An 18,442-nucleotide genomic window follows, 5' to 3' on the forward strand; every position below is an offset into this window, starting at 1 on the left:
GAGGTGCTGCTAAGTTGGAGGCTGACCCATTGGTACGAGGGGCTATTGTTGGGTGACAAATGTGGCACCAACAGGAGGGAGCTCCAGGACTATCTACGTGTTGTCTACTTGACTCTTGGGAGTCTGAGAGATCTGGGATACCCCTGAGCTGTACATCAGGGTGGCGGGGGTGGGGGGCAAGAGACTCCACTACTCTGGTTGAGACAAGGCAGTAAGAAAGTCTGCCCCAGGGACAGGGATGAGGTTCGTTCCTGGGCTTCTAATTAGCTAGCACTCTTTAGCTGTGTGTATTCGTGTGTGTTTCATCTGATTATTTGCTCATGATAAACCAGGCTTGAGCAAGTATTTTTCTGGACCCACTGAGCTTCACATCAGCCCGTCTTCAGTCATTCATTTTTAGGCTGATTATCGTTTTAGAGGTAATGCACAGCTGCAGCACAAAGCCTCTTTCTACCCTCACTTGGTGGCAGCATTCCTAATGGGTGGTGCTGGGGAGCACTCCATCCCAGACAGTCGGCCCGTGACGATCACTGCCAGCTTTAAGGGAGAGAACCACTGTCTCCAAGCGGAGATGAGACTTCCTAGGCAGGAATTTCACAGGGTTCTGTCTTGGCTCCTGCGCATCTCGTGATGTGGGGCACAGTTTCTGGGATGAGGCCCAGGAGAAGACAGATTTCATGATGGGCCATGCAGGTACTGTCAAGACTGGAATCAAACTTCTTCCAAACACAGACCAGGTGGTCCAGCTTCAGGCCACGGAGCAAGGGCATAAGCAGGTGCCATATTCCATGGGTCCCAGGCCTGCTGTTCGGGGATCTCTGACACAGGCCACCAAGGAACACAGGGAGAGAAGATGGGGTCCCACGGGCTGGCTGGAGGGAGATGGGACTGTACACAGCTTCCGGATGGTGCCCGTCCAGCATTGCCACCACTCATACGGCCCAGGTGGAGGCTCGAGCTGCTGCAGCCCCTGGCTGTCCAGGTTCAGTACTTACTGTCTCCCCCTACCCTAGTCTTCCAGGGTGCTGCAGCCCCAAGTAGAAGCAGGTCAGAGCCATCCATGCCCTACACTTCACCAAGTTTCTCCTATGCCACCGTGGCTGGGGAGAGGGGTCAGGCTTCTCCTGGGAGCCCCTGGGGCACTCTCCGGGGTGCAAAATCCCTGGCCAGGGTTGTCACTGCCCTGGTTGCCCTGCTACAGGAAGGGCTCCGTCTCCTCCCACCCCACTCCCCTCCCCCATCAGTTCTACACCTGCCGAACGTCAGCAGGGCCTGTGTGGCCTCTTTTGGGGGACGTCTATGGACTGGTGAAAGGTCTCCCACTCAGCACCTCATGACTTCCAGGATGGTGACCCTGGTTCTCGTAAGCACAGCACTTCACAGTATAGATCCCTGCCTCCTGGCTGTCCTGGGAAACAGATGCTCCCCATGTCCTGGATGGGGACAATGACGCAGCAGTAAGTGGGGCCATGGTGCTGGATCTGGCATGTTCTGCAACATGTTGAACGGAGGAAGCCCCCCTGGCAAGGTCTGCGGAGAGCAGAGCAGGGCTGGGGTCCTCCTAGAAGGCCGGCTCTGCTCTTGGGGGCTCTCAGAGGCCGGCTGCCTGATGTTGAGTCTATCTCATTGTGAGTGAATTAATTGTTGTGCAACCTAGAGCGGTGAGACAAGTTAATTACATAATTACTGCAAAACGACATGTTATTTCATGGCTGCAATATGGGAACTCTGTTGGAAACAATTGTAATTGCCCAGAAACTGCATTCGAGTGGCTCTGTTATCTCTCGATAACCATGTAATTAACTAGTGTTACAACTTCATCTGCAGTAAACTCTGAAGTTAGGAGTTGGGGCCCTAGGGGTGGGCACAGCCCTCCTTGGCCTGAGGACCCAGAGAGGGTCTGGCACCGGGGACTCTGCCATCATTCAGGGAAATGATTTGCTTTTCCAAGCTGAGCGAGCAAATTCCGCACGACAGACCCGTCCTCAAATTCATGCACTCGGACTCAGTCACCATCTCTCACAGCCGTACACACTCAGCTCCCCGGTCTCATAGTCCCATCAGGCGTGTCACACACAAAAACCCACTGCAGCCAGGCCGCCTGGCTCTTTGCCCCTCTTCTCTGTCATACACCTGGGTGCTGCTCCGTGGCAGAAGGCGGATGCCCCACAGATGAGAACCCCCACCCGGAGATCCTCAGCCTTAGTAATCCCTGCCCATGGACTGATTGGACCACTGGCCACAAAACCACAATGTGGAGAGGTGGCCTGCTCCAAGTGCCCCAAGGGCTGTGCCATCTTCCCACTTCACTCAAAATAGAGGAGCAGGCCCGGGGCAGGGTGACATGTGGAAGGGCTGGAAGCAGGGGGCAGGCTCCACTGGCCCTGGGCTCTCTGGTCTGAGGCCAGAGTGAGAAGTCCCCAGAGAAGGAGGAGCGAGAGGCCTGATGGTTAGGGGAGCCTGTCCAAACAGCCTTCCCCATTCAGGCTTTGGATCCAAGGAGTCCCTATTTTTAATACCATTTAGTGATCCCTTCTCAGTTCCAGGCTCTGCGCTTGGTGCTGTGGCTGCAGCCAAGAGCAAGACAGCACTCCTGCTGCCCTGGGTGAGCCTGGCTGAGCCTGGCTGAGCCAGCGGATGGAAAGTGCCCTGGGCATCTGCCTGGCTGTCTGTCTGGCTGTCCCTGCCTACTTCTGCCTACACACCCATCTGCTTGTGCGTCCACGTTTCCTGCCTGCCAGCACGCGGATCTGACTGTGTGTGTCCACTGGACGGTCTATCTCTGAGTCTCCGCAGTCGTTGCAAGTGGTTCTGGTCCGTGGAAGGGCAGAGGCCTGTCCCAGGTGCTCATCCTCACTGTGATGTGTTCCGTTTGCTTTCCTGGCTTTCTCCCTCCTCCTCAGGGGCAGGACTGTGGCTGGTCCACGATCCATCTGCATGTCTGGTGCTTGCAGCATGGAGCTGAGACAGAGTGGATTAAGGTTTGCTGAATGAATGAGTGAAAGCCTCTAGCCTGTGTGGGCTGAATACAGGCAAACAGGATTGTTCTCGCTCACCCAGAAGAGCAGAAAGGTGGGCCCCAGGTCAGGCCCAAGCTGCAGGGAGGAGACAGCAAATGCTGTCTATCACCCTGAAAGGGAAGAGGGGTTTGAGAATGGTATTGCCACGGGGCTCAGGATTTGGGGTCTTACTGTGGGGCAGGCCAAGGTTGGGTTCCTGGCTGGTGGAACCCAGGTAAGGGAGGGGTTCACCTTGCCTCTCTTTATCTTGGGGGGCCATGGTATATGATCTGCTGCGGGAGGGGAGGACACCTCAGTTCCACCTCCAGCTGTGGGATGCGTGGGCTCGTCCCCTTCCCTCCAGCTTTTCTTTCCCATAAAGCCCACCTGCAGCTTCCCTGCCCTGCTCAGCAGAGCACATGCTGAGCCCCATGACCTGCTTTGGAGGGGTACAGGGGAGGGCCCCATTCCACTCCCGAGCAGAGGGGAGGGACCCCAGGTCTGCGTCAGTCATGTGATCAACACACAGTAACCTCCCCGGAAACATTCATAAGTTTAATCCACGCCAGTAATAAAATCGCATTACATTTCTCATAAAATAAATGTTCCCATTTATATACAGAAGACAGACTGTACAGGCCCAGCCTGGCCCCAGGAGGGGTCACACACAGACGGGCGGCAGAGGAAGGGCCGTCCCTCCCATCGAGGACGGAGGAGTTCTAATCGGCAGGAGAGTGGCTGGCCGGCCAGGCAGGTGGGCAGACGGGCAGACGGGCAGACAGGCAGACGGACAGATGGGCCTGGAGGCCAGGCGCCGGGCATTACTGAACCTGGGATTCAAAGGTGCCATTGAGCTGTCCCTCCTCATAGTCCATCTGACACAAGATCATGTTGTTCTTCAGGAAGAATTTGTCTCCCACACAAAATCTGGAAAATCCAAGCAGGAGAGAGAGAGGCCATGGAGGGGTCCCAGTGGATGGTGGGGGCTCCAGACAGGCCCCAGCCCAGCCCGGGAGGTAGACATATGAGAACTGAGGTCCTGGAGAGTCTGCTCCTTGAACTTTCCAAGAGGGATCCCCAAAATCTCATGGCAAACCTGTTCAATCACCCTGGGTCAGCCCAGCCCTCAGCCGGGCCCTGTAGTCTGGGGTTTAGGATAGACAGACAAGTCTGGGCCACAGTAAGGTCTTCCATGAAGGGGCAGGGTCGGTGGGAAGGTGTAGGAATAACCTAAGCCAGTCCCAGAGAGGGAGAAAGAGAGAGAAGGTCAAAGAAACAGAAAAGGATCGAGAGAGAGGAGATGGAGAGAAGTAGAAAAAAAAATGGGAAAGGAGGGAGGGGTAAAATGGCTGCTTTTTCTATCCTTTTTTAAAGAAATGTTTTATTTATTTGACAGAGAGAGAGAGAGAGAGAGAGAGAGAGAGAGAGAATGAATAAGCAGGGGGAGGGGCAAAGGGAGAGGGAGAAGCAGATGCCCCATGGAGCAGGGAGCCCAATGTAGGACTCGATCCCGGGACCCTGAGATCATGACCTGAGCCAAAGGCAGATGCTTAACTGACTGAGCCACTCAGGTGCCCTGATTTTTCTATCCTTTTCCTCTCCCCAACTTAAGAGCATGACTCCATAAAACTGTTCCTTTGAACAGAATCTGGAGGTTTCCCGGAGCAAGGAGGAGATAACCCTGTCCCACTATCTTCCCCCCCAACTCAAAGAAGGCCTTGCTTTGCTACCCACCTCCCCCAGTCCTTCTAAAGCACTGGACGATTCAGCCCTTTCCCCCAAAGATGTTCCCAGGGTGGCTAGGTCTTTGGGGGGACCCCAGGGTCAGAGGGCCAGTCGCAGCAGATCTCAATCCAACCACCAGGTGGCACTGCAACTTCACTGAGCCCTCTTTACACCGGGTCTGACCAAGCCCCCAGCTATCCCCCCCTCAGTGTTCCCTGCAGGTCCCTCAGGACCTCATCCTCTGGGAACACTTGTAGGAGCTCCTTCCTGACATGAGGACTCCCAAGAGAAGGGCCTGTCTCCTAGTGCTAGGTTCCCAGACAGGGCTGAGGGGTTCTGGCTCTCTGGGTCCCAGGGGCCTCCCACAGGGCTGGGACACTGCGTAAGGGCCAAAAGACCAGAAGGGTGGCTGGGCTGGAACCAGAACCACAGGAGCGAGTAGCTGTTCCCATAAAGGAATGGCCTTCCAGGTCTAGGGACACCTTCTCACTAAATGTACATACATGCACATCCAGAGGGCACGCTCACAAGGGCACAGGGCACTCATACAGAACCCTTGTACATGTGCGCATTCATACTCAGACATCAACCATCATGCACACACTCGCACACACAGCACACACATACCTGCCTTGTACACAGACATATAAAAACTCACACATGTACATACATGGTAAGCTCATGCATGCATGACCCATTACACTCACCCAGACCTGTGCCCTACAAACATGCCCACAACAGTGCTGGAGGACACACATTTGGCTACGGGGCTCAGGCACACGAAACACACATATGCACATGCACACTCAACGTGACACACAACCACGTTAATGCACAGAACACACATTTTTGCGGACACCGCCGCAGCATTTGTCCCAGCAGGCGTCAGCTGGGGCCTGCTGGGCGTCTTTGGTCTGCCAAGGTCCAGCACTCACCTCTGGTTGCAGAGCTGGCATGCGAAGCAGTCGAGGTGATATACGTTGTCCCGGGCCCGCATCACCATCTCGAAGGCTGGGATCAGCTTGCTGCAGGCGGCGCAGTTTCCTGTGGTGCCGAAAAGCCTGCCAAGGGAAGGGTGCAGAGGGCTTAGGGGCCCTACTCAGGGCCCCGTGGTTCCCTACCCCCAGTGGGCTTAGCAGGTGGGCCTGGGCAAGGGGGAAGGAGCACAGAGGGCAGCATCTAGATCCTGCTAAGAGATCGGAATTCAGAGAAATTGGCCCAGCCACCCAGGGGGGAGCTCAGGAGTTGGGTGACACTGCCCATCCCCGGGGCTGAGCTGACAAGACCCCCCTCTCAGAGCCCACCCCTGGGGACCGGTTAGCATCCAGAAAGAACACTGGGCTGGGCCCCAAGCGAGGACTCCAGAGCCACACAAGCTTGAATTCAGAGGTGGCCTGCCTGCCCTCAGGCTGGTCATGGGTCTCTCTGAGCCTCATTTATTTTGACTGTAAAATGGAGACTGAAGTGCCTCCTTCATAGCCTTGTTGTGGAAACTTCTGTAAACTCTGTCACAGACCACTTAGTGAACACTTATACAGAGGGTGTTTACCATGTGCCAGGCACTGTTCTGAGGGCTTTACTAAGATCAACTCGTTTAATCCTGACAACAACCCTACTGGAGTGATCTTTTTCTGCAACCAACTCACTGGGTGACTTGCCTAAATCCCTTCTTCCTTTTCCTGGATCTCAGTTTATCCTTTTTTCAAAAGGGGGTGCTGGAGTAGGTGACCTGGTTCAAAGATGCTTGTAAAATAGGACTGATGCCCGAAGAAAGTTCCAAGGACACCTGGCACACGGCCTCTTTCATGCAGGCATCCCTCCTCTGAGCTGCTGGTTGTAGTGCTCTAGGGATAGGCCACCCCCTTTCTCCCCATGCAGGCCAGTCCCTGGCCGGGTGTTCTAATGGTCTGAGCCAGCCAGGCTCCTCCTTGCCTCTTTTCTGCACACTGGCTGAGCAAGCCCCGAGTGAGGCGAGGGAGCTGAGAAGCGGGTGCGAGACCCTCTAATCCCTGATTTGTCCAGCTCAGGCTCAGGCGCCTGCAGATGAGCTTGGCTCCATTATTCATCAGCCTGAGCTGCCTGGTGGCTCAGATTAAGGCAGACAAAGGCTGGGCCACAACATCTGCCTGCCAAGGGGGGCCTCACTGCCCCCGGCCCAATGGGCAGTGGCTGCAGAGGCGGCGGGCTCAGGACAGCCATTCTCTGGGGCTAAGCAGCCTAAGGAAGACCCCCCCCACCCCATCCAGCCCAGCCCACTGACCTACCTGGCCTCAGAGTCATTCCTTGGCCTCTGCTAGAGCCCAGAAAAAAATACCTTCAGGGGATGTCCAAAACCTTCACACTTGGAGGCCCCTTCCAGGTCATCGAGGGGTGAGTCCCCAGAAATATCCTTCCTTAACCCCTCCTCCTAGCCACAGCCCTTTCCCCCCAGCCCAGGGAAGAGCACTGAGTCACAGATCCTGGATAGTCGCTATGCTTTTAAAAACGTCTGCTGAAGGCAGAAGTTGAAAGAGAAGGCGCGGGCAGGTAAACCTCAGGCTCTTCCCGAAAGTAGGGGAGCCTCCACTGATAACCCCACCCCCTACCACAGCCCAGACCCAGTGGAGGGAGCCCCACGAAGCTCTTGCCCGACCTATTAATTAAGGAAGGCAATGGGCCTTCCTTCCTCACAAGGCCAGGCCACCACCCAGCCAAATGTAGATGCTGGGTCTCAGCCAAGGCCCCCGCGCTGTGGCCTCTTTCCAGCCTTGCTGATGTCATAAATGGCCTAAGGGAGGGTTAATTGGGGGAGACAGCCCCAGGGAATAGGATCCAGGTCGTGGGGGAGGGTGGGTTAGAGCTCCAAGGACTGCAAGCTGGGGAAGCTTCAGTCCTCACACAGAGGGACACGCTGTGGCTTGGAGAAAGTGAGAAGCCAGAAGGTTCAGAGCCAGTTCAAATCCAGGTCTTTAAGCTCCAACATCAGCGCTCCTTCTCCCAGGGTCTGGTACCTGCCGGGCTCCCCGGGCACCCGAGTGTCTAATGCCAGGGCCTGCTGGGCACGGGGAGGAGGAGGCAAGACTTCACCGGGCAGGAGAGGCCCACAGAAGTCAGAGCTTCCCCACCTGCTCCTGGAAGCCCTCTGAGGTGTCCCCTCCCAGATTCCAGGGATGGGGTGGGTCAGAAGCACCTGGCAAGGATGGGCAGAGCCAGCCCAGCGCTTGAGGGAAACTTGTCTCAGGGGCCCAGTGGTTGCAAAGGCTTGCTTATTAGGACCTGTGCCGGGCACCGAGGCAAGCAGGGAAATGTGGCTCTGCGGACATGCAGGGGAGCAGCGCGGGGCCAGGACGGTCATGGTCGGGGCTGGGCACACTGGGTCTAGAGGCAGGAGCTGTGCTGAGCCCCCGGGGGGCTGGGGCCAGCGGGAGGCCCACCTCAGGTAGTCGCGGCGGCACAGGATGAGGTTGGCCTTGGTGTAGAGGGTGGAGCCCACCTCGCCCAGGCGGCAGTCACAGCAGGCGCACTTGAGGCAGTCCTCGTGCCAGTACTTGTCCAGGGCCTTCAGCAGGTAGCGGTCCTTGATCTTCCGGTTGCAGCCCGCACAGCCCTTCTGCTTCCCCTTGGGCTGGACGGAGAGCATCGGCACGCCTGCAGGTGGACGCACGACAGGCAGATGCACACACGGTCGACTCTGGGGCTCCCTGCTTCTCCCTGCTGCCCTCTCCAGGGCTGGGGTTCCTGGAGTCCTCACTTTCTCCTTGGCAACCACCCCACCACCCCAGGGCCTGTCCTTTGAGCTGCACGGCACAGTCTGTTCCCTGCCCTTCGGAGGTCCCTCTGGAAGCTGTGGGCAGCACCGCGAAGTACACACACAGCCCCAAGGCCCAGCCCCTCTGAGCTGTTTCTCCCCATCCGGCCACTGCCTCCTGTGTGGTCTGCTCGATGGAAGGCCTAAAAGTCTCCTCAGGGAGCCACCATCTGACTGGTTCTTTCAGTGGCCCTAAGACCGGAATCTCATAATGGGCTTGGGTCCACCAGAACTCCCAGGTCTTTCTCATATCTCAAGACTTTCTCACATTGTTTGTGCCTCTGGCCACTTGAACCTAAAAAGTCAGCCTACAGCCTCTTGGTTTACTCATGTAGAACTGTGAGGGAATCAGGAAGAAAGTGGGATGGCCCATGACACCCCCAGTGGGGAGCAGAAGCGTGCAGGGAGGCACCTGGGCCTGGCCTAGTTGGGGCTCTCCTCAGGAATGCTTCTAGCTAGATTCAAACTTCCAACCTGCCCTAGTCTGAGGGAGGGGACATTCTGAGTGTCTGAATCCTTGCTCCTTCCACCAGGACAAGAATCTCTGAGCCATGGGCCCCCTCCTGGGCCCATGCATGCTTCTCAACATACAAGAAAAAATACAAAGGGTGGGCATTCCAGCATGGAGTTTACCAGAAGGAGAGGCTGACCTCCCAGCAGGCAGGTGTGTAACTCATGCACACCTCAGGCACACAGGTGCAGGATGCAGGCAGGTGCGCACACATACACAGAGGGTGCAGGCAGGTGTGCACGCATACACAGGGCTCCTAGCCCCTGGCCTTGGGGCCACAAGGAGTGACCACAGGGAGCAACAGTTGAGGAGGAGGTGGGCACAGAGGTCATCCTGAGTCTGGACATCCATGCGGAGCCCTGAGGTTTGAATGCGGTGAAGACTGCTTGGATGGAAATGCAGGGAGTCTCAGGGTCCAGACCCAGGATGGGGGCAGCTGGGGGTGCCTGGAAGAGTTGCCTGAGAACCCCTCATGAAGACGGTGGGTGGGGGTGTGTCTTCCTTGACCGAGGCTCAGGGGCATGCAGTCCACTCTAGAGGGAACAGCCCACCCCTTCCTGGCTCACCACCCAGCCGGTGAAGTCGGCTCTCCTCCTGGCCCCATCACCTCCAAAGGACTCCAGAGCCCTAGAGTCATCTTCCCCCATCCCATGCCTTGCGCCTCTCCAGACCTGTCTTGGGGAGGGGGCCCTCGAGAGCCCAGGAACAGCAGGACAGATGAGGGCAGAGGGGAGGCAGCACAGGCGGCAGTGGACTCTCCTTCCACCTGTCCCCGCAGGGCCTGTGAGCTGGGACGCTTGCTGCCTAATTTCCTTAATGCAGCTCTAAAGGTTAATTGGTCTGAGAGAGTGATGAGGCTGAGGACGCCTGTGTCTCCTCTGGCAGGGTCCAGCCTGGTCACAGAGCTCTGAGGAGGCCATGGAAGCCAGCTGCAGAGCGGGCATCCCTGAGAGCTCAGGGGGCTCGGCAGGGTTCTTTCCAAGGCCAGGCCTACAGGGACGAATCAGGTGTGGGCAAACAGGGGAGGGATTAGGAGAGCCGGATGTGGGGAGGTCTGTGGGTCCCAGGGTGCGCCTACCGTCCCTGGGTCCTGAGGAGGGAGCACACAGCGGCATAGCTACTTGTACACCCACCAACTTGGAAGAGCTCGGGCCAGGCCTCCAAGTACAGCCCCACGAAGCTGGTGATTCTCCCCTTGCTCACCTGGACGGGCGGCAGGCCCGGGCCATCCCAGGGCTCCACCCCTGTGCTATCACTAGCAGGAGGTAACTGGAATATCCACATGCACAGGATACACCCGATCCACTAAGTTATACACCAAAATGAGGAAGGAGCCCAGCACCGGAAGTGTCTGTCCTGCCAGCTGGCATGGCTCCTGGACAGGCTGGCCTTCTCAGCTCAGGCCCCAGCATGCCTAGCAGCAGAGCCCACAGAGCTGCGAACCAGAGCACTAGCTGGCAGCTCCATCACTGGGGGACCTGGAACCTATGGGACTCAGGGAGGCCAAGAGGAGGGAGGTCACAAGCTACCCCAGGTCCCTTGCACCCCACCTGTGCCTGAGCTGGATCTGGCTCACGGCAGTGCTCTGTAAGGCCCAGGAAGCAGAGTTCCTGGGCCCTGGAGAACTTTTAAGAAGCCGCAAGGTTTCTGCCAAACAGTGTCTGGTGTCCACCGAGACACAGAACTCCAGGGCCAGCCTGGCTAAGGAGCTCCCGGAGCATATGGGAAAGCCCGAGCCTTCTCTGCCTGGAAAGGCTGAGGTCCTGGGAGAAGTCTGACCTACCCCTTCCTTCTATGCAGAGCACCCCCACTGTGTTTGCTGTCTCTCTGGGCCAGTTCAGGAGACCTGAAAACACTCCTGGCAAGGCAAGGAGATTTTTAAAGGGGGCATCTCTGGTCCCCTGCTCCTCAAATGGAGTGAGATGCTCCCCAGCGGGTCAGGACTCCCCCACCCTGCCCTGCCTCCCCAGCCCCCACCCAGCCCGCCAGTCAGCCCTGCAGACACCTCTTTCCTCCCTCCCTCCCCTGCCTGGCTCTGGGAGCTGAGCCTCGGGCCATGCACTTTCCATTAAGGAGATAGCATCCCTTTGCTGAAGTCCATTTGGGATCCATTTTAGTGTTATCTAAAAATCAAATCTACATGGTAATCCTTTTAATGTACTCCTGACTTTAGGAAAAAAACAGCTTTGCGCTCCTTCAGGAAAGGTTTTAAAGCATTACCCAGTAATTACTAGTCACCCATGAAAACACTGATATTTTACAATGGCTGATGTTTGAGCCTGTCTGCACGCGTGGGCACATGCTCAGACACACACGGGACCTGGCAAAATAAACCAGTTCATGTAGCCCGTGAGTTCCCCTTCAATCTCAGGGTGTGTATGTGGGGGGATGACATTTGAGGGGAGATAGGCCAAACCCCTAGCCCGCCTCTATGCCAGGCAGGCGGACACTAGGAGGAAGCAGCCTCCCAGTCTGACTCATCTGGCTGCCAGACACTTACCCTCAGCTCTTTAATCTGGGGAAAAGCCAGACAGTTCCAGTGACCAGGAGGGACTGCCAGAGGTCATTCGGCTCTTCCTGCACCCACCCTCGAGCCAGGAGAAAAGCCCTCCGCCTTACACAGACCCCCCAATGGCCTGCCAGGCCTGACTCAAGTCCTCAGCAGTTGATGCCCCCCCTGCTTCCCGCCAAACCGCACCCCCACCCCCATAGGGGACATGTGAACTTCTCATGCCCACCGGCTCCCGGTCCTGCTGATGTGTCCAGCGTGGACAGCATGCTGAGCTCAGCTGTGGAGCACTCCTGCTGGCCTCCCAGCAAGCTCCTCCAAAGCCAGTCCTCCACCCTAGAATGGCCACCCCACCCAGCCCTGGGTCACTCCAAGCTATGCCCTGTGCCACTGCAGCCACCGCCGGCAACTCCATCTGGCAGTTGAGGTCCCCTGCACAGGCCAGCTTGTTCTGCATAGCACTGTGGATCTGCTCCCTGCAGAATCCTGGAATAATATCCTTCTCCATCCTGTAAACTGGATCTTCTGAACCAGCACCTTCCCTCCACCACCGCTCTAGGAAGAAGCGCCTGGTCCTGCCCATCCCACCCCCTACCAACACTCAGTCAGCAGTGGGGGTGAGGCTCAGGGCACAGAGCTAGAACTCAGGAGAGCCTACTTGCCAGCCCGAGGACTGTCCCAGTAGCTGGGAGGTCTGGAGCAAATCCCTCATCTTTCCGGCTTGCTTCTGTGAAATGGGAGCCATAGAGGTCTCATTACACACATTTGGTGGTGTAACAGAACAAGGACAGAACAAGGTCATACATATGAAGCCATGGCTGAGTCTGGCATCCAGGGGGGGACTGACATAGGAACTGGGGAGTATTATTAATATTCATCTCAGGTCACCCTCCCTGCTCTGTCCCTTGGTTCCTGTTTCCTTTAACTTTATATCTTTTTTTTTTTTTTAAGATTTATTTATTCATGAGAGACACACAGAGAGAGGCAGAGACACAGGCAGAGGGAGAAGCAGGCTCCCTGCAGGGAGCCTGACGTGGGACTCAATCCCGGGACCCCAGGATCATGCCCTGAGTCAAAGGCAGACGCTCAACCACTGAGCCACCCAGGTGTCCCTAACTTTTTATCTTGATGCAATTTCAAACTTTAAGGGAAGTTGCAAAATAGAAAGAAGCCTGTATACCTTGTGCCTAGATTCCCTAAATATGAATATCTGACCATATTTGCTTTATCCTTCCCTGTGTATCTCCCTATAATTTTTTCTCCTGACTCATTTGCAAGTTGGTTTGAGACATGAAGCGTCACACTCCTAAATACTCTCATGTGTAATTCCTAAAAGCAAGGACATTCTCTCACATAACCACAATTCAATGAGCAAAACCAGGAAATTATCATTGATATAACACTATCACCTGCAGACTTTATTCAGATTTTACCAATTCCTCCAATAGTATCTTTTATGGCAAAATAAAATTCTGGATCATGTGTAGCATTCATTTGTCAGGTTTAGCCTACTTAAATCTGGAGGAATTCCTAAGCCTCTCTTTGTGTTTCAAGACACTAGCATTTTTTGAAGACTGCAGGCCAGTTATAGAGTATTCTTCAATTTGGGTTTGTGACACCTTTGACTGTGTGACATTAATTCCTCTGTACTTCAGGTTTCTTTGTTGTAAAATGAGTATGAATATGGTCCACAGGTCACAGAATTGCCATGAGGAATAAGGGAGTATCTATGTGAAGTGCTTGGGACTAACTGGACCTGGCAGTCAAAAGTTAGCTCTGATTAATGTCACCCCATCTGGCACATGGGAAGGGATGACCTGAGTCACAGCTCCATCTCGGGCCCCTCAAATAGTGATGATCACTTACTTTGAGGCAAATAAACTGATTTGAATGTGCCACCATGGTTAAAGTCAAAGAGGCACCGGCTAGAGCCCAGTGTTTCCCAAAGGACAGTCTAGTGGCCACGGCAGACGTGTGCAGGGCAAAGCAGCCCCGCTTGTCCAAGAGGCTGCTTCACTGACAAGTTGGAGGGAAGGGATCATGGTGGCAGCTCAGGGTGGGCCCCCCTGGGGCCACGGGCACTTATCATTTCTTTATGTGTCTCTGCAGTGCTTCTAAACCTGTGTCCACACACCACAGCACAGCTACCCAAGGCAGTTCTGGGGCTTTCCCTCCTCACTGTGGTCATCCCCTCTCCTCCTCTGGCAGAGAGATTGGGCTACCCCAGGGCTGGGGCGGAGGGCAGCTTGCAGGGAGGTCAGGCTCACGGTGCTAGCCGGGCTCAGTTCCGAGTGCTCAGCTCACAGCTGCCTTCTGAGGTAGATACCATTATTATTCCCATTTTAACCATGGGGAAATTGAGGACCCAAGAAAGTTGCAGCCTGTCTGGGGTCAGACTGTTAGTAGGGGACAGAGCTGGGATTTGAGTCCTGGCAGTGGGTCTCCAGGGCCCAAGCACTGACTTCATCTGCTATGCTGTCAGGCTGGTGCTGCTAACCTATGAGGTGCTCGCCGACCCAGGAGGGGAGCGTTACAGAGAGCTACACAGATGCTGGACACGCCTGCAAATATGCACAGCAGCACACGGACACTTGCGCACTTACACATGATCACATGTATGCTGGGTCCACCAGAAGTGGGACTGTGTCTGCTGGTTCTCCCCCACAACAGTTTTATCCCACCTCCCCAGCACAGTGCTAGCGTCTAGCAGGTGCACAGTAAGTTCTCTGAACATACACACCCACGCATCGGAGCACACACACGATGGGCGTGCTCATGTATTATAGACACCTATGCACAAGTGGTCACATGTGCCTTTACCGCCTTTTTAAAAACCACATTTCCAAAAAAGTGGATCATAGCTCAAAATCGAGCTCTGATTTGAGCCAAACCCACGAGTAAGAGGCCTGGCGCCCTGTTCTCCACACCGCCTTCCCAAGGAAGCGGAAGAGCAAGAGCCCTAGGTTCTGCCGGCAGATGATGCACAGCAGGGAAAGGCAGTCCCGCACCTCTCACACCCACTCTGGCTGCCAGGGGGTGGAGTTGGTGGTCTTAGGGAATCTGGGTCCCAGCCACCTGCACGGTGCTCGGGCCCCCCTGGGCCTGCACCTGGGCCAAGAACGGCAGAGTAGGGTCCCGAACAGAGCCCGCCGGCGGCCCCTCCACGGCATCAATCCTGTTTAATAAGGAAATTTGAAAGTGTAATCTAATTCTGCAGAATCTCTTTAAATCTCGTTTTCTCAGAAGTAACTTCATTTCGCACGGACACATCCAGCCTTGTGAGAAGGCCTCCATTTCACACTAGTTTTATCTCCACAATTTCTCGTCTCACTGCACTCCTATCCCAGGGCCTTGCCATGCGGCAGGCGAGGCCTGAACTAATAGCATTTCCTACTCATTTGGAATCAAAAGCCAACGAGAACAACTGTTGAAACGCGTGGCTACAGCCACCTAGAGCACGTTCATTACCACCCCTCTGTGCACCCCTTCGCAGGTGGCGTGCTCACTGCGTAAGATGAGGGAGAGGAGCCGGGTGTCGGTGGCCTCCAACTCCCCACAGGGCCATGGCAGGGAGGCTGGGGGTGGCGGCCAGCTCACTGGAGGGCTGGTCCCATTCACTCTGGCTCTGCCCGTCCTGGGGGTCTGGGAGAAGAGGCAGGCGGTATAGACACATAGACTGTGGCCTCAGCTTGAATTCTGGCTCTATCACCTCCCAGCTCTGTCTCAATCTTCCCTATCTGCTAAATGAGGACAGCCCACTTTAAAGAATTATTCTGAGGATTGGATTAGGTAATGGACATGGAGTACTTTTTTTTTTTTTAAAGATTTTATTTATGTATTCATGATAGACATAGAGAGAGAGAGGCAGAGACATAGGCAGAGGAAGAAGCAGGCTCCATGCTGGGAGCCTGACACGGACTCGATCCCGGGACTCCAGGATCGCGCCCTGGGCCAAAGGCAGGCGCTAAACCGCTGAGCCACCCAGGGATCCCCCTAACAATGTTTGATACAGTAGCTTTAAAAAAATCAGCTAAGAAACATGATCTATGTCTTATGATCCAACAGTACTCTTCCTTGGTATACCCCCAACAGAAATGATGCCCACCAGAGGGGATGTACAAGGATGTCCAGAGCACTTTTCTTCCTAACAGCCCCAAACTCAACACACCACAAAAGCCCACCAACGGTAAAATGGATAATATGCTACTGTGCAGTCACACAATGGAATATCACGCGGCCGTGATAAGGACAGAATCACGGATACACGTAACAACACGGATGAATCAGACAGCATAATGCTGAATGAAAGGAGCCGGACACAAAAGGTACGTGTCGTATAACTCTATTTATCTGTATTACCCAAATAGGCAAAACCGATCCGTGGTGAGAGATGTCAGAATAAAGGTGTATATTATCACCGGGCAGTGGGTGTGAGGAAGCCTGGCAAAGAACTGGAAATGTGCTGTGTCTTGATCTGGTGGTGGTTAAAGGGGCGCATGTAAATGCAAAAGCTCATTGGACTGAACATTTGGGACTTGTGCATTTTACTGCATATGTGTTATACCTCCGTGAAAAAAATTAGGAACTGAGATGGACACTGCTTGGCCAGGATTTTGGACACCTCTTCATAAAACCCACCACTTACTCAGCACTCACTACACCTGTGATCTCAGTGAATCCTTGTATTAACTCTGAGGTCCCAAAGATTACCTCCATTCAACAGACGAGGAAGTAGAGGCCTAGGGAGGGTCAGTTCCTCACCCAAGGTCACACGTCTAGAAGGCTGCAGGGCAGGGACTCAAGCCCCAGCCTGGCAGTCTCTGGAGTTCAGGTTCTCATCCAGCCCATGCCTCATGACTTCTCTCTGCACAGACCATTTGAGGGAGGCTCACTGGGGCAGCATCTGGGTTACCCTGTGTGGCCTAGATGCCAGAATGATGCTGGTGGGGCAGTGCAAGGGGCATGCTTAGAGCAGAGCCTGGGTTAAGAACAGGAGAAATGATGGCCCTAGTCTCTATGGCCATCAGTGGGTCACAGGCCACTTCTCCTCACCTGATGGTCCTGCAGAAGCTGCAGCTGCTGTGGGACCTTGGAAAGGCTTCTAGGTGAGGCCTAAGAGGGGACATGGACCACAAGGGCTGTGAGGGGCAGACCTAAGGTGTCTGCATCATAGTCTTAGGGGGACAAAGAGGCCTTGAGATGGCACGTGACGTGTCCTCAGGGGGTGGGCTGAGCTGTGAGGGGAGGGCTGGGGGGCTCTAGACCCAGAACTCAACTGCTGGGGGTGGGGGTGGGGGGCTTCAATCAACCGGCATGGACTTGTGTGTGAATGAGGGGACCTAGAGAGAGCCTAGCTTGGTAAGAAACTGAAAGGAGGTCCAGCAATAATTGCTGTCTCTTTAGAGTTAAATCCCTCTGGTTTCCACAGTCCAGTCCACCACAGTAGGGAAGGTGGAAGGGAAGCACTGACTTGTGCTGGCCCCCATACATCTTCAGCCACTACAGTCACCTGAAACTGCATGACAATAGCCTTTATTGCCTACTATGTGCTAAGTGCTTTACATTCCTTAATGCTCATCCTCACAATGACCCCGGAGGTCAGAGAAATCACAACCTGCCCAAGGGTAAGCCTGGGAGTGGCCAAGCGGGCTTGGGACCCAGGCTGCTGGCCCCACCCGCTTCTGCTCTACTCCTTACCACAGGCAGTATGGCATCATCTTTTCCCTAAGCAGTGGAAAAAGTGAACTTCTGCTTGGACCCAATCTGGTCTCTGCCAAAAAAAGGAAGTTCTTGCAGGGTACATGGGGGCAGGACAGGCCTCTGGTCCCCAATGCCCCCTAGAGGAGCCATTTCCTATGAAGGTGTATCTTTGCATCATGTTTTTGGCGGACTAAACTTCCTTAGGAATGGAAAGCCTGAACCTACAGTGACCTTCGCATGTTTGGAGGTGAAGGGGCTAAGGAGTTCCCACACACACCTCATAGGGCCTCACTGTTGAGGGAAGCCAAACCCAACACTGCCTGGTGTCTGGCTTTGGCTTTAGGGGACCCAGTCTAGACCATGCAGGAGCCTGAGTGATGCACCAAAACAGGTACAAATGGAATCTGCTCTCCAGAGACATGCACTTTTCGGCCGTTCTTTAGTGAGGGGGACTTAGAAACATCAGAAACTGCACCGTTATTTGGAGTTTGCCACGGGGAATGACACTTCAGTTCATTGCATAGCTATCTGCAGGATGAGCGGAGGCTCATTCTCTTCTAGTTCTCTGTTTCTTTAAGGTCCCAGACATAACTCGAAAGCAATAGGTCCAAAACAGGACTCTACGTCTCCTCCCTGAGGAGAGGCCCCTGTAGCCTTATCTCAGGCTTCCCTTCATCACACTAACACCATCATCCACCTGGATGCTCAGGACAGAGATTCAGAGTCACGCTCAGATCTTCTATCATCCTCATTCCCTCTCCCTTGCTGACTTCCACTCCCCATCCCGCCTCTCCCTTCCATTTCCAGAGCCACCACCATCTTTCACCACACTGTCAGCATAGCTCCTGACCAGCCTCTCATGTCTACTATCTAAGATCCATTCTTCGTGCAGCAGCTACAGAAATCTTTCAAAACAAAGTAGGTCAGGTCACTGCTCAGCTTGAAACCCTTCCATAACTTCCAGTGGGCTGAGAATAACATCCACCCTCTTCAACGAGCCTATGATATCCTCATGCGGTCTGGCCCCTGCCTCAGATCTCCCCCTGCCTCAGGGCCTTTGCACATGCTGTTTTCGCCTTCCCAGAACACCCTTCTCTGCCTCTTCATGTGGCTGGCTCCTTCTCATCCTTGGGCTTCAGCTTAAATGTCACCTCCCCAGAGAGGCTTTTCTTGACCATCTTATTTCCTTATTTAAATGGCTCCCTGGGGTG

At 54.8% G+C, this 18,442-nt stretch overlaps 1 protein-coding gene across 5 annotated transcripts in view; it reads right to left on the reverse strand.

Annotated features, from left to right (window-relative positions):
• Window positions 1-3,533: 3,533 nt before the first annotated feature.
• Window positions 3,534-18,442, reverse strand: part of LMO1 (LIM domain only 1) — a 52,279-nt gene continuing 37,370 nt past the window's right edge. For 4 of the 5 annotated variants that reach the window (XM_025459387.3, XM_025459386.3, XM_035704206.2 and 1 more), the window contains 3 exons: window positions 8,138-8,351; window positions 5,660-5,785; window positions 3,534-3,926 (listed from right to left, as the gene is read on the reverse strand). In XM_025459387.3, coding sequence (XP_025315172.1) covers window positions 3,821-3,926; window positions 5,660-5,785; window positions 8,138-8,343 — 438 coding nt within the window. In that variant the 5' untranslated portion in view covers window positions 8,344-8,351 and the 3' untranslated portion in view covers window positions 3,534-3,820. Of the gene's footprint in view, window positions 3,927-5,659; window positions 5,786-8,137; window positions 8,352-10,225; window positions 10,373-18,442 lie in introns of those variants that run through there. The other variant, XM_025459384.3, reaches the window with a different exon arrangement.

Source organism: Canis lupus, chromosome 21 (assembly GCF_003254725.2).
Source record: "Canis lupus dingo isolate Sandy chromosome 21, ASM325472v2, whole genome shotgun sequence".
In the NCBI taxonomy this organism is placed as follows: domain Eukaryota; kingdom Metazoa; phylum Chordata; class Mammalia; order Carnivora; family Canidae; genus Canis; species Canis lupus.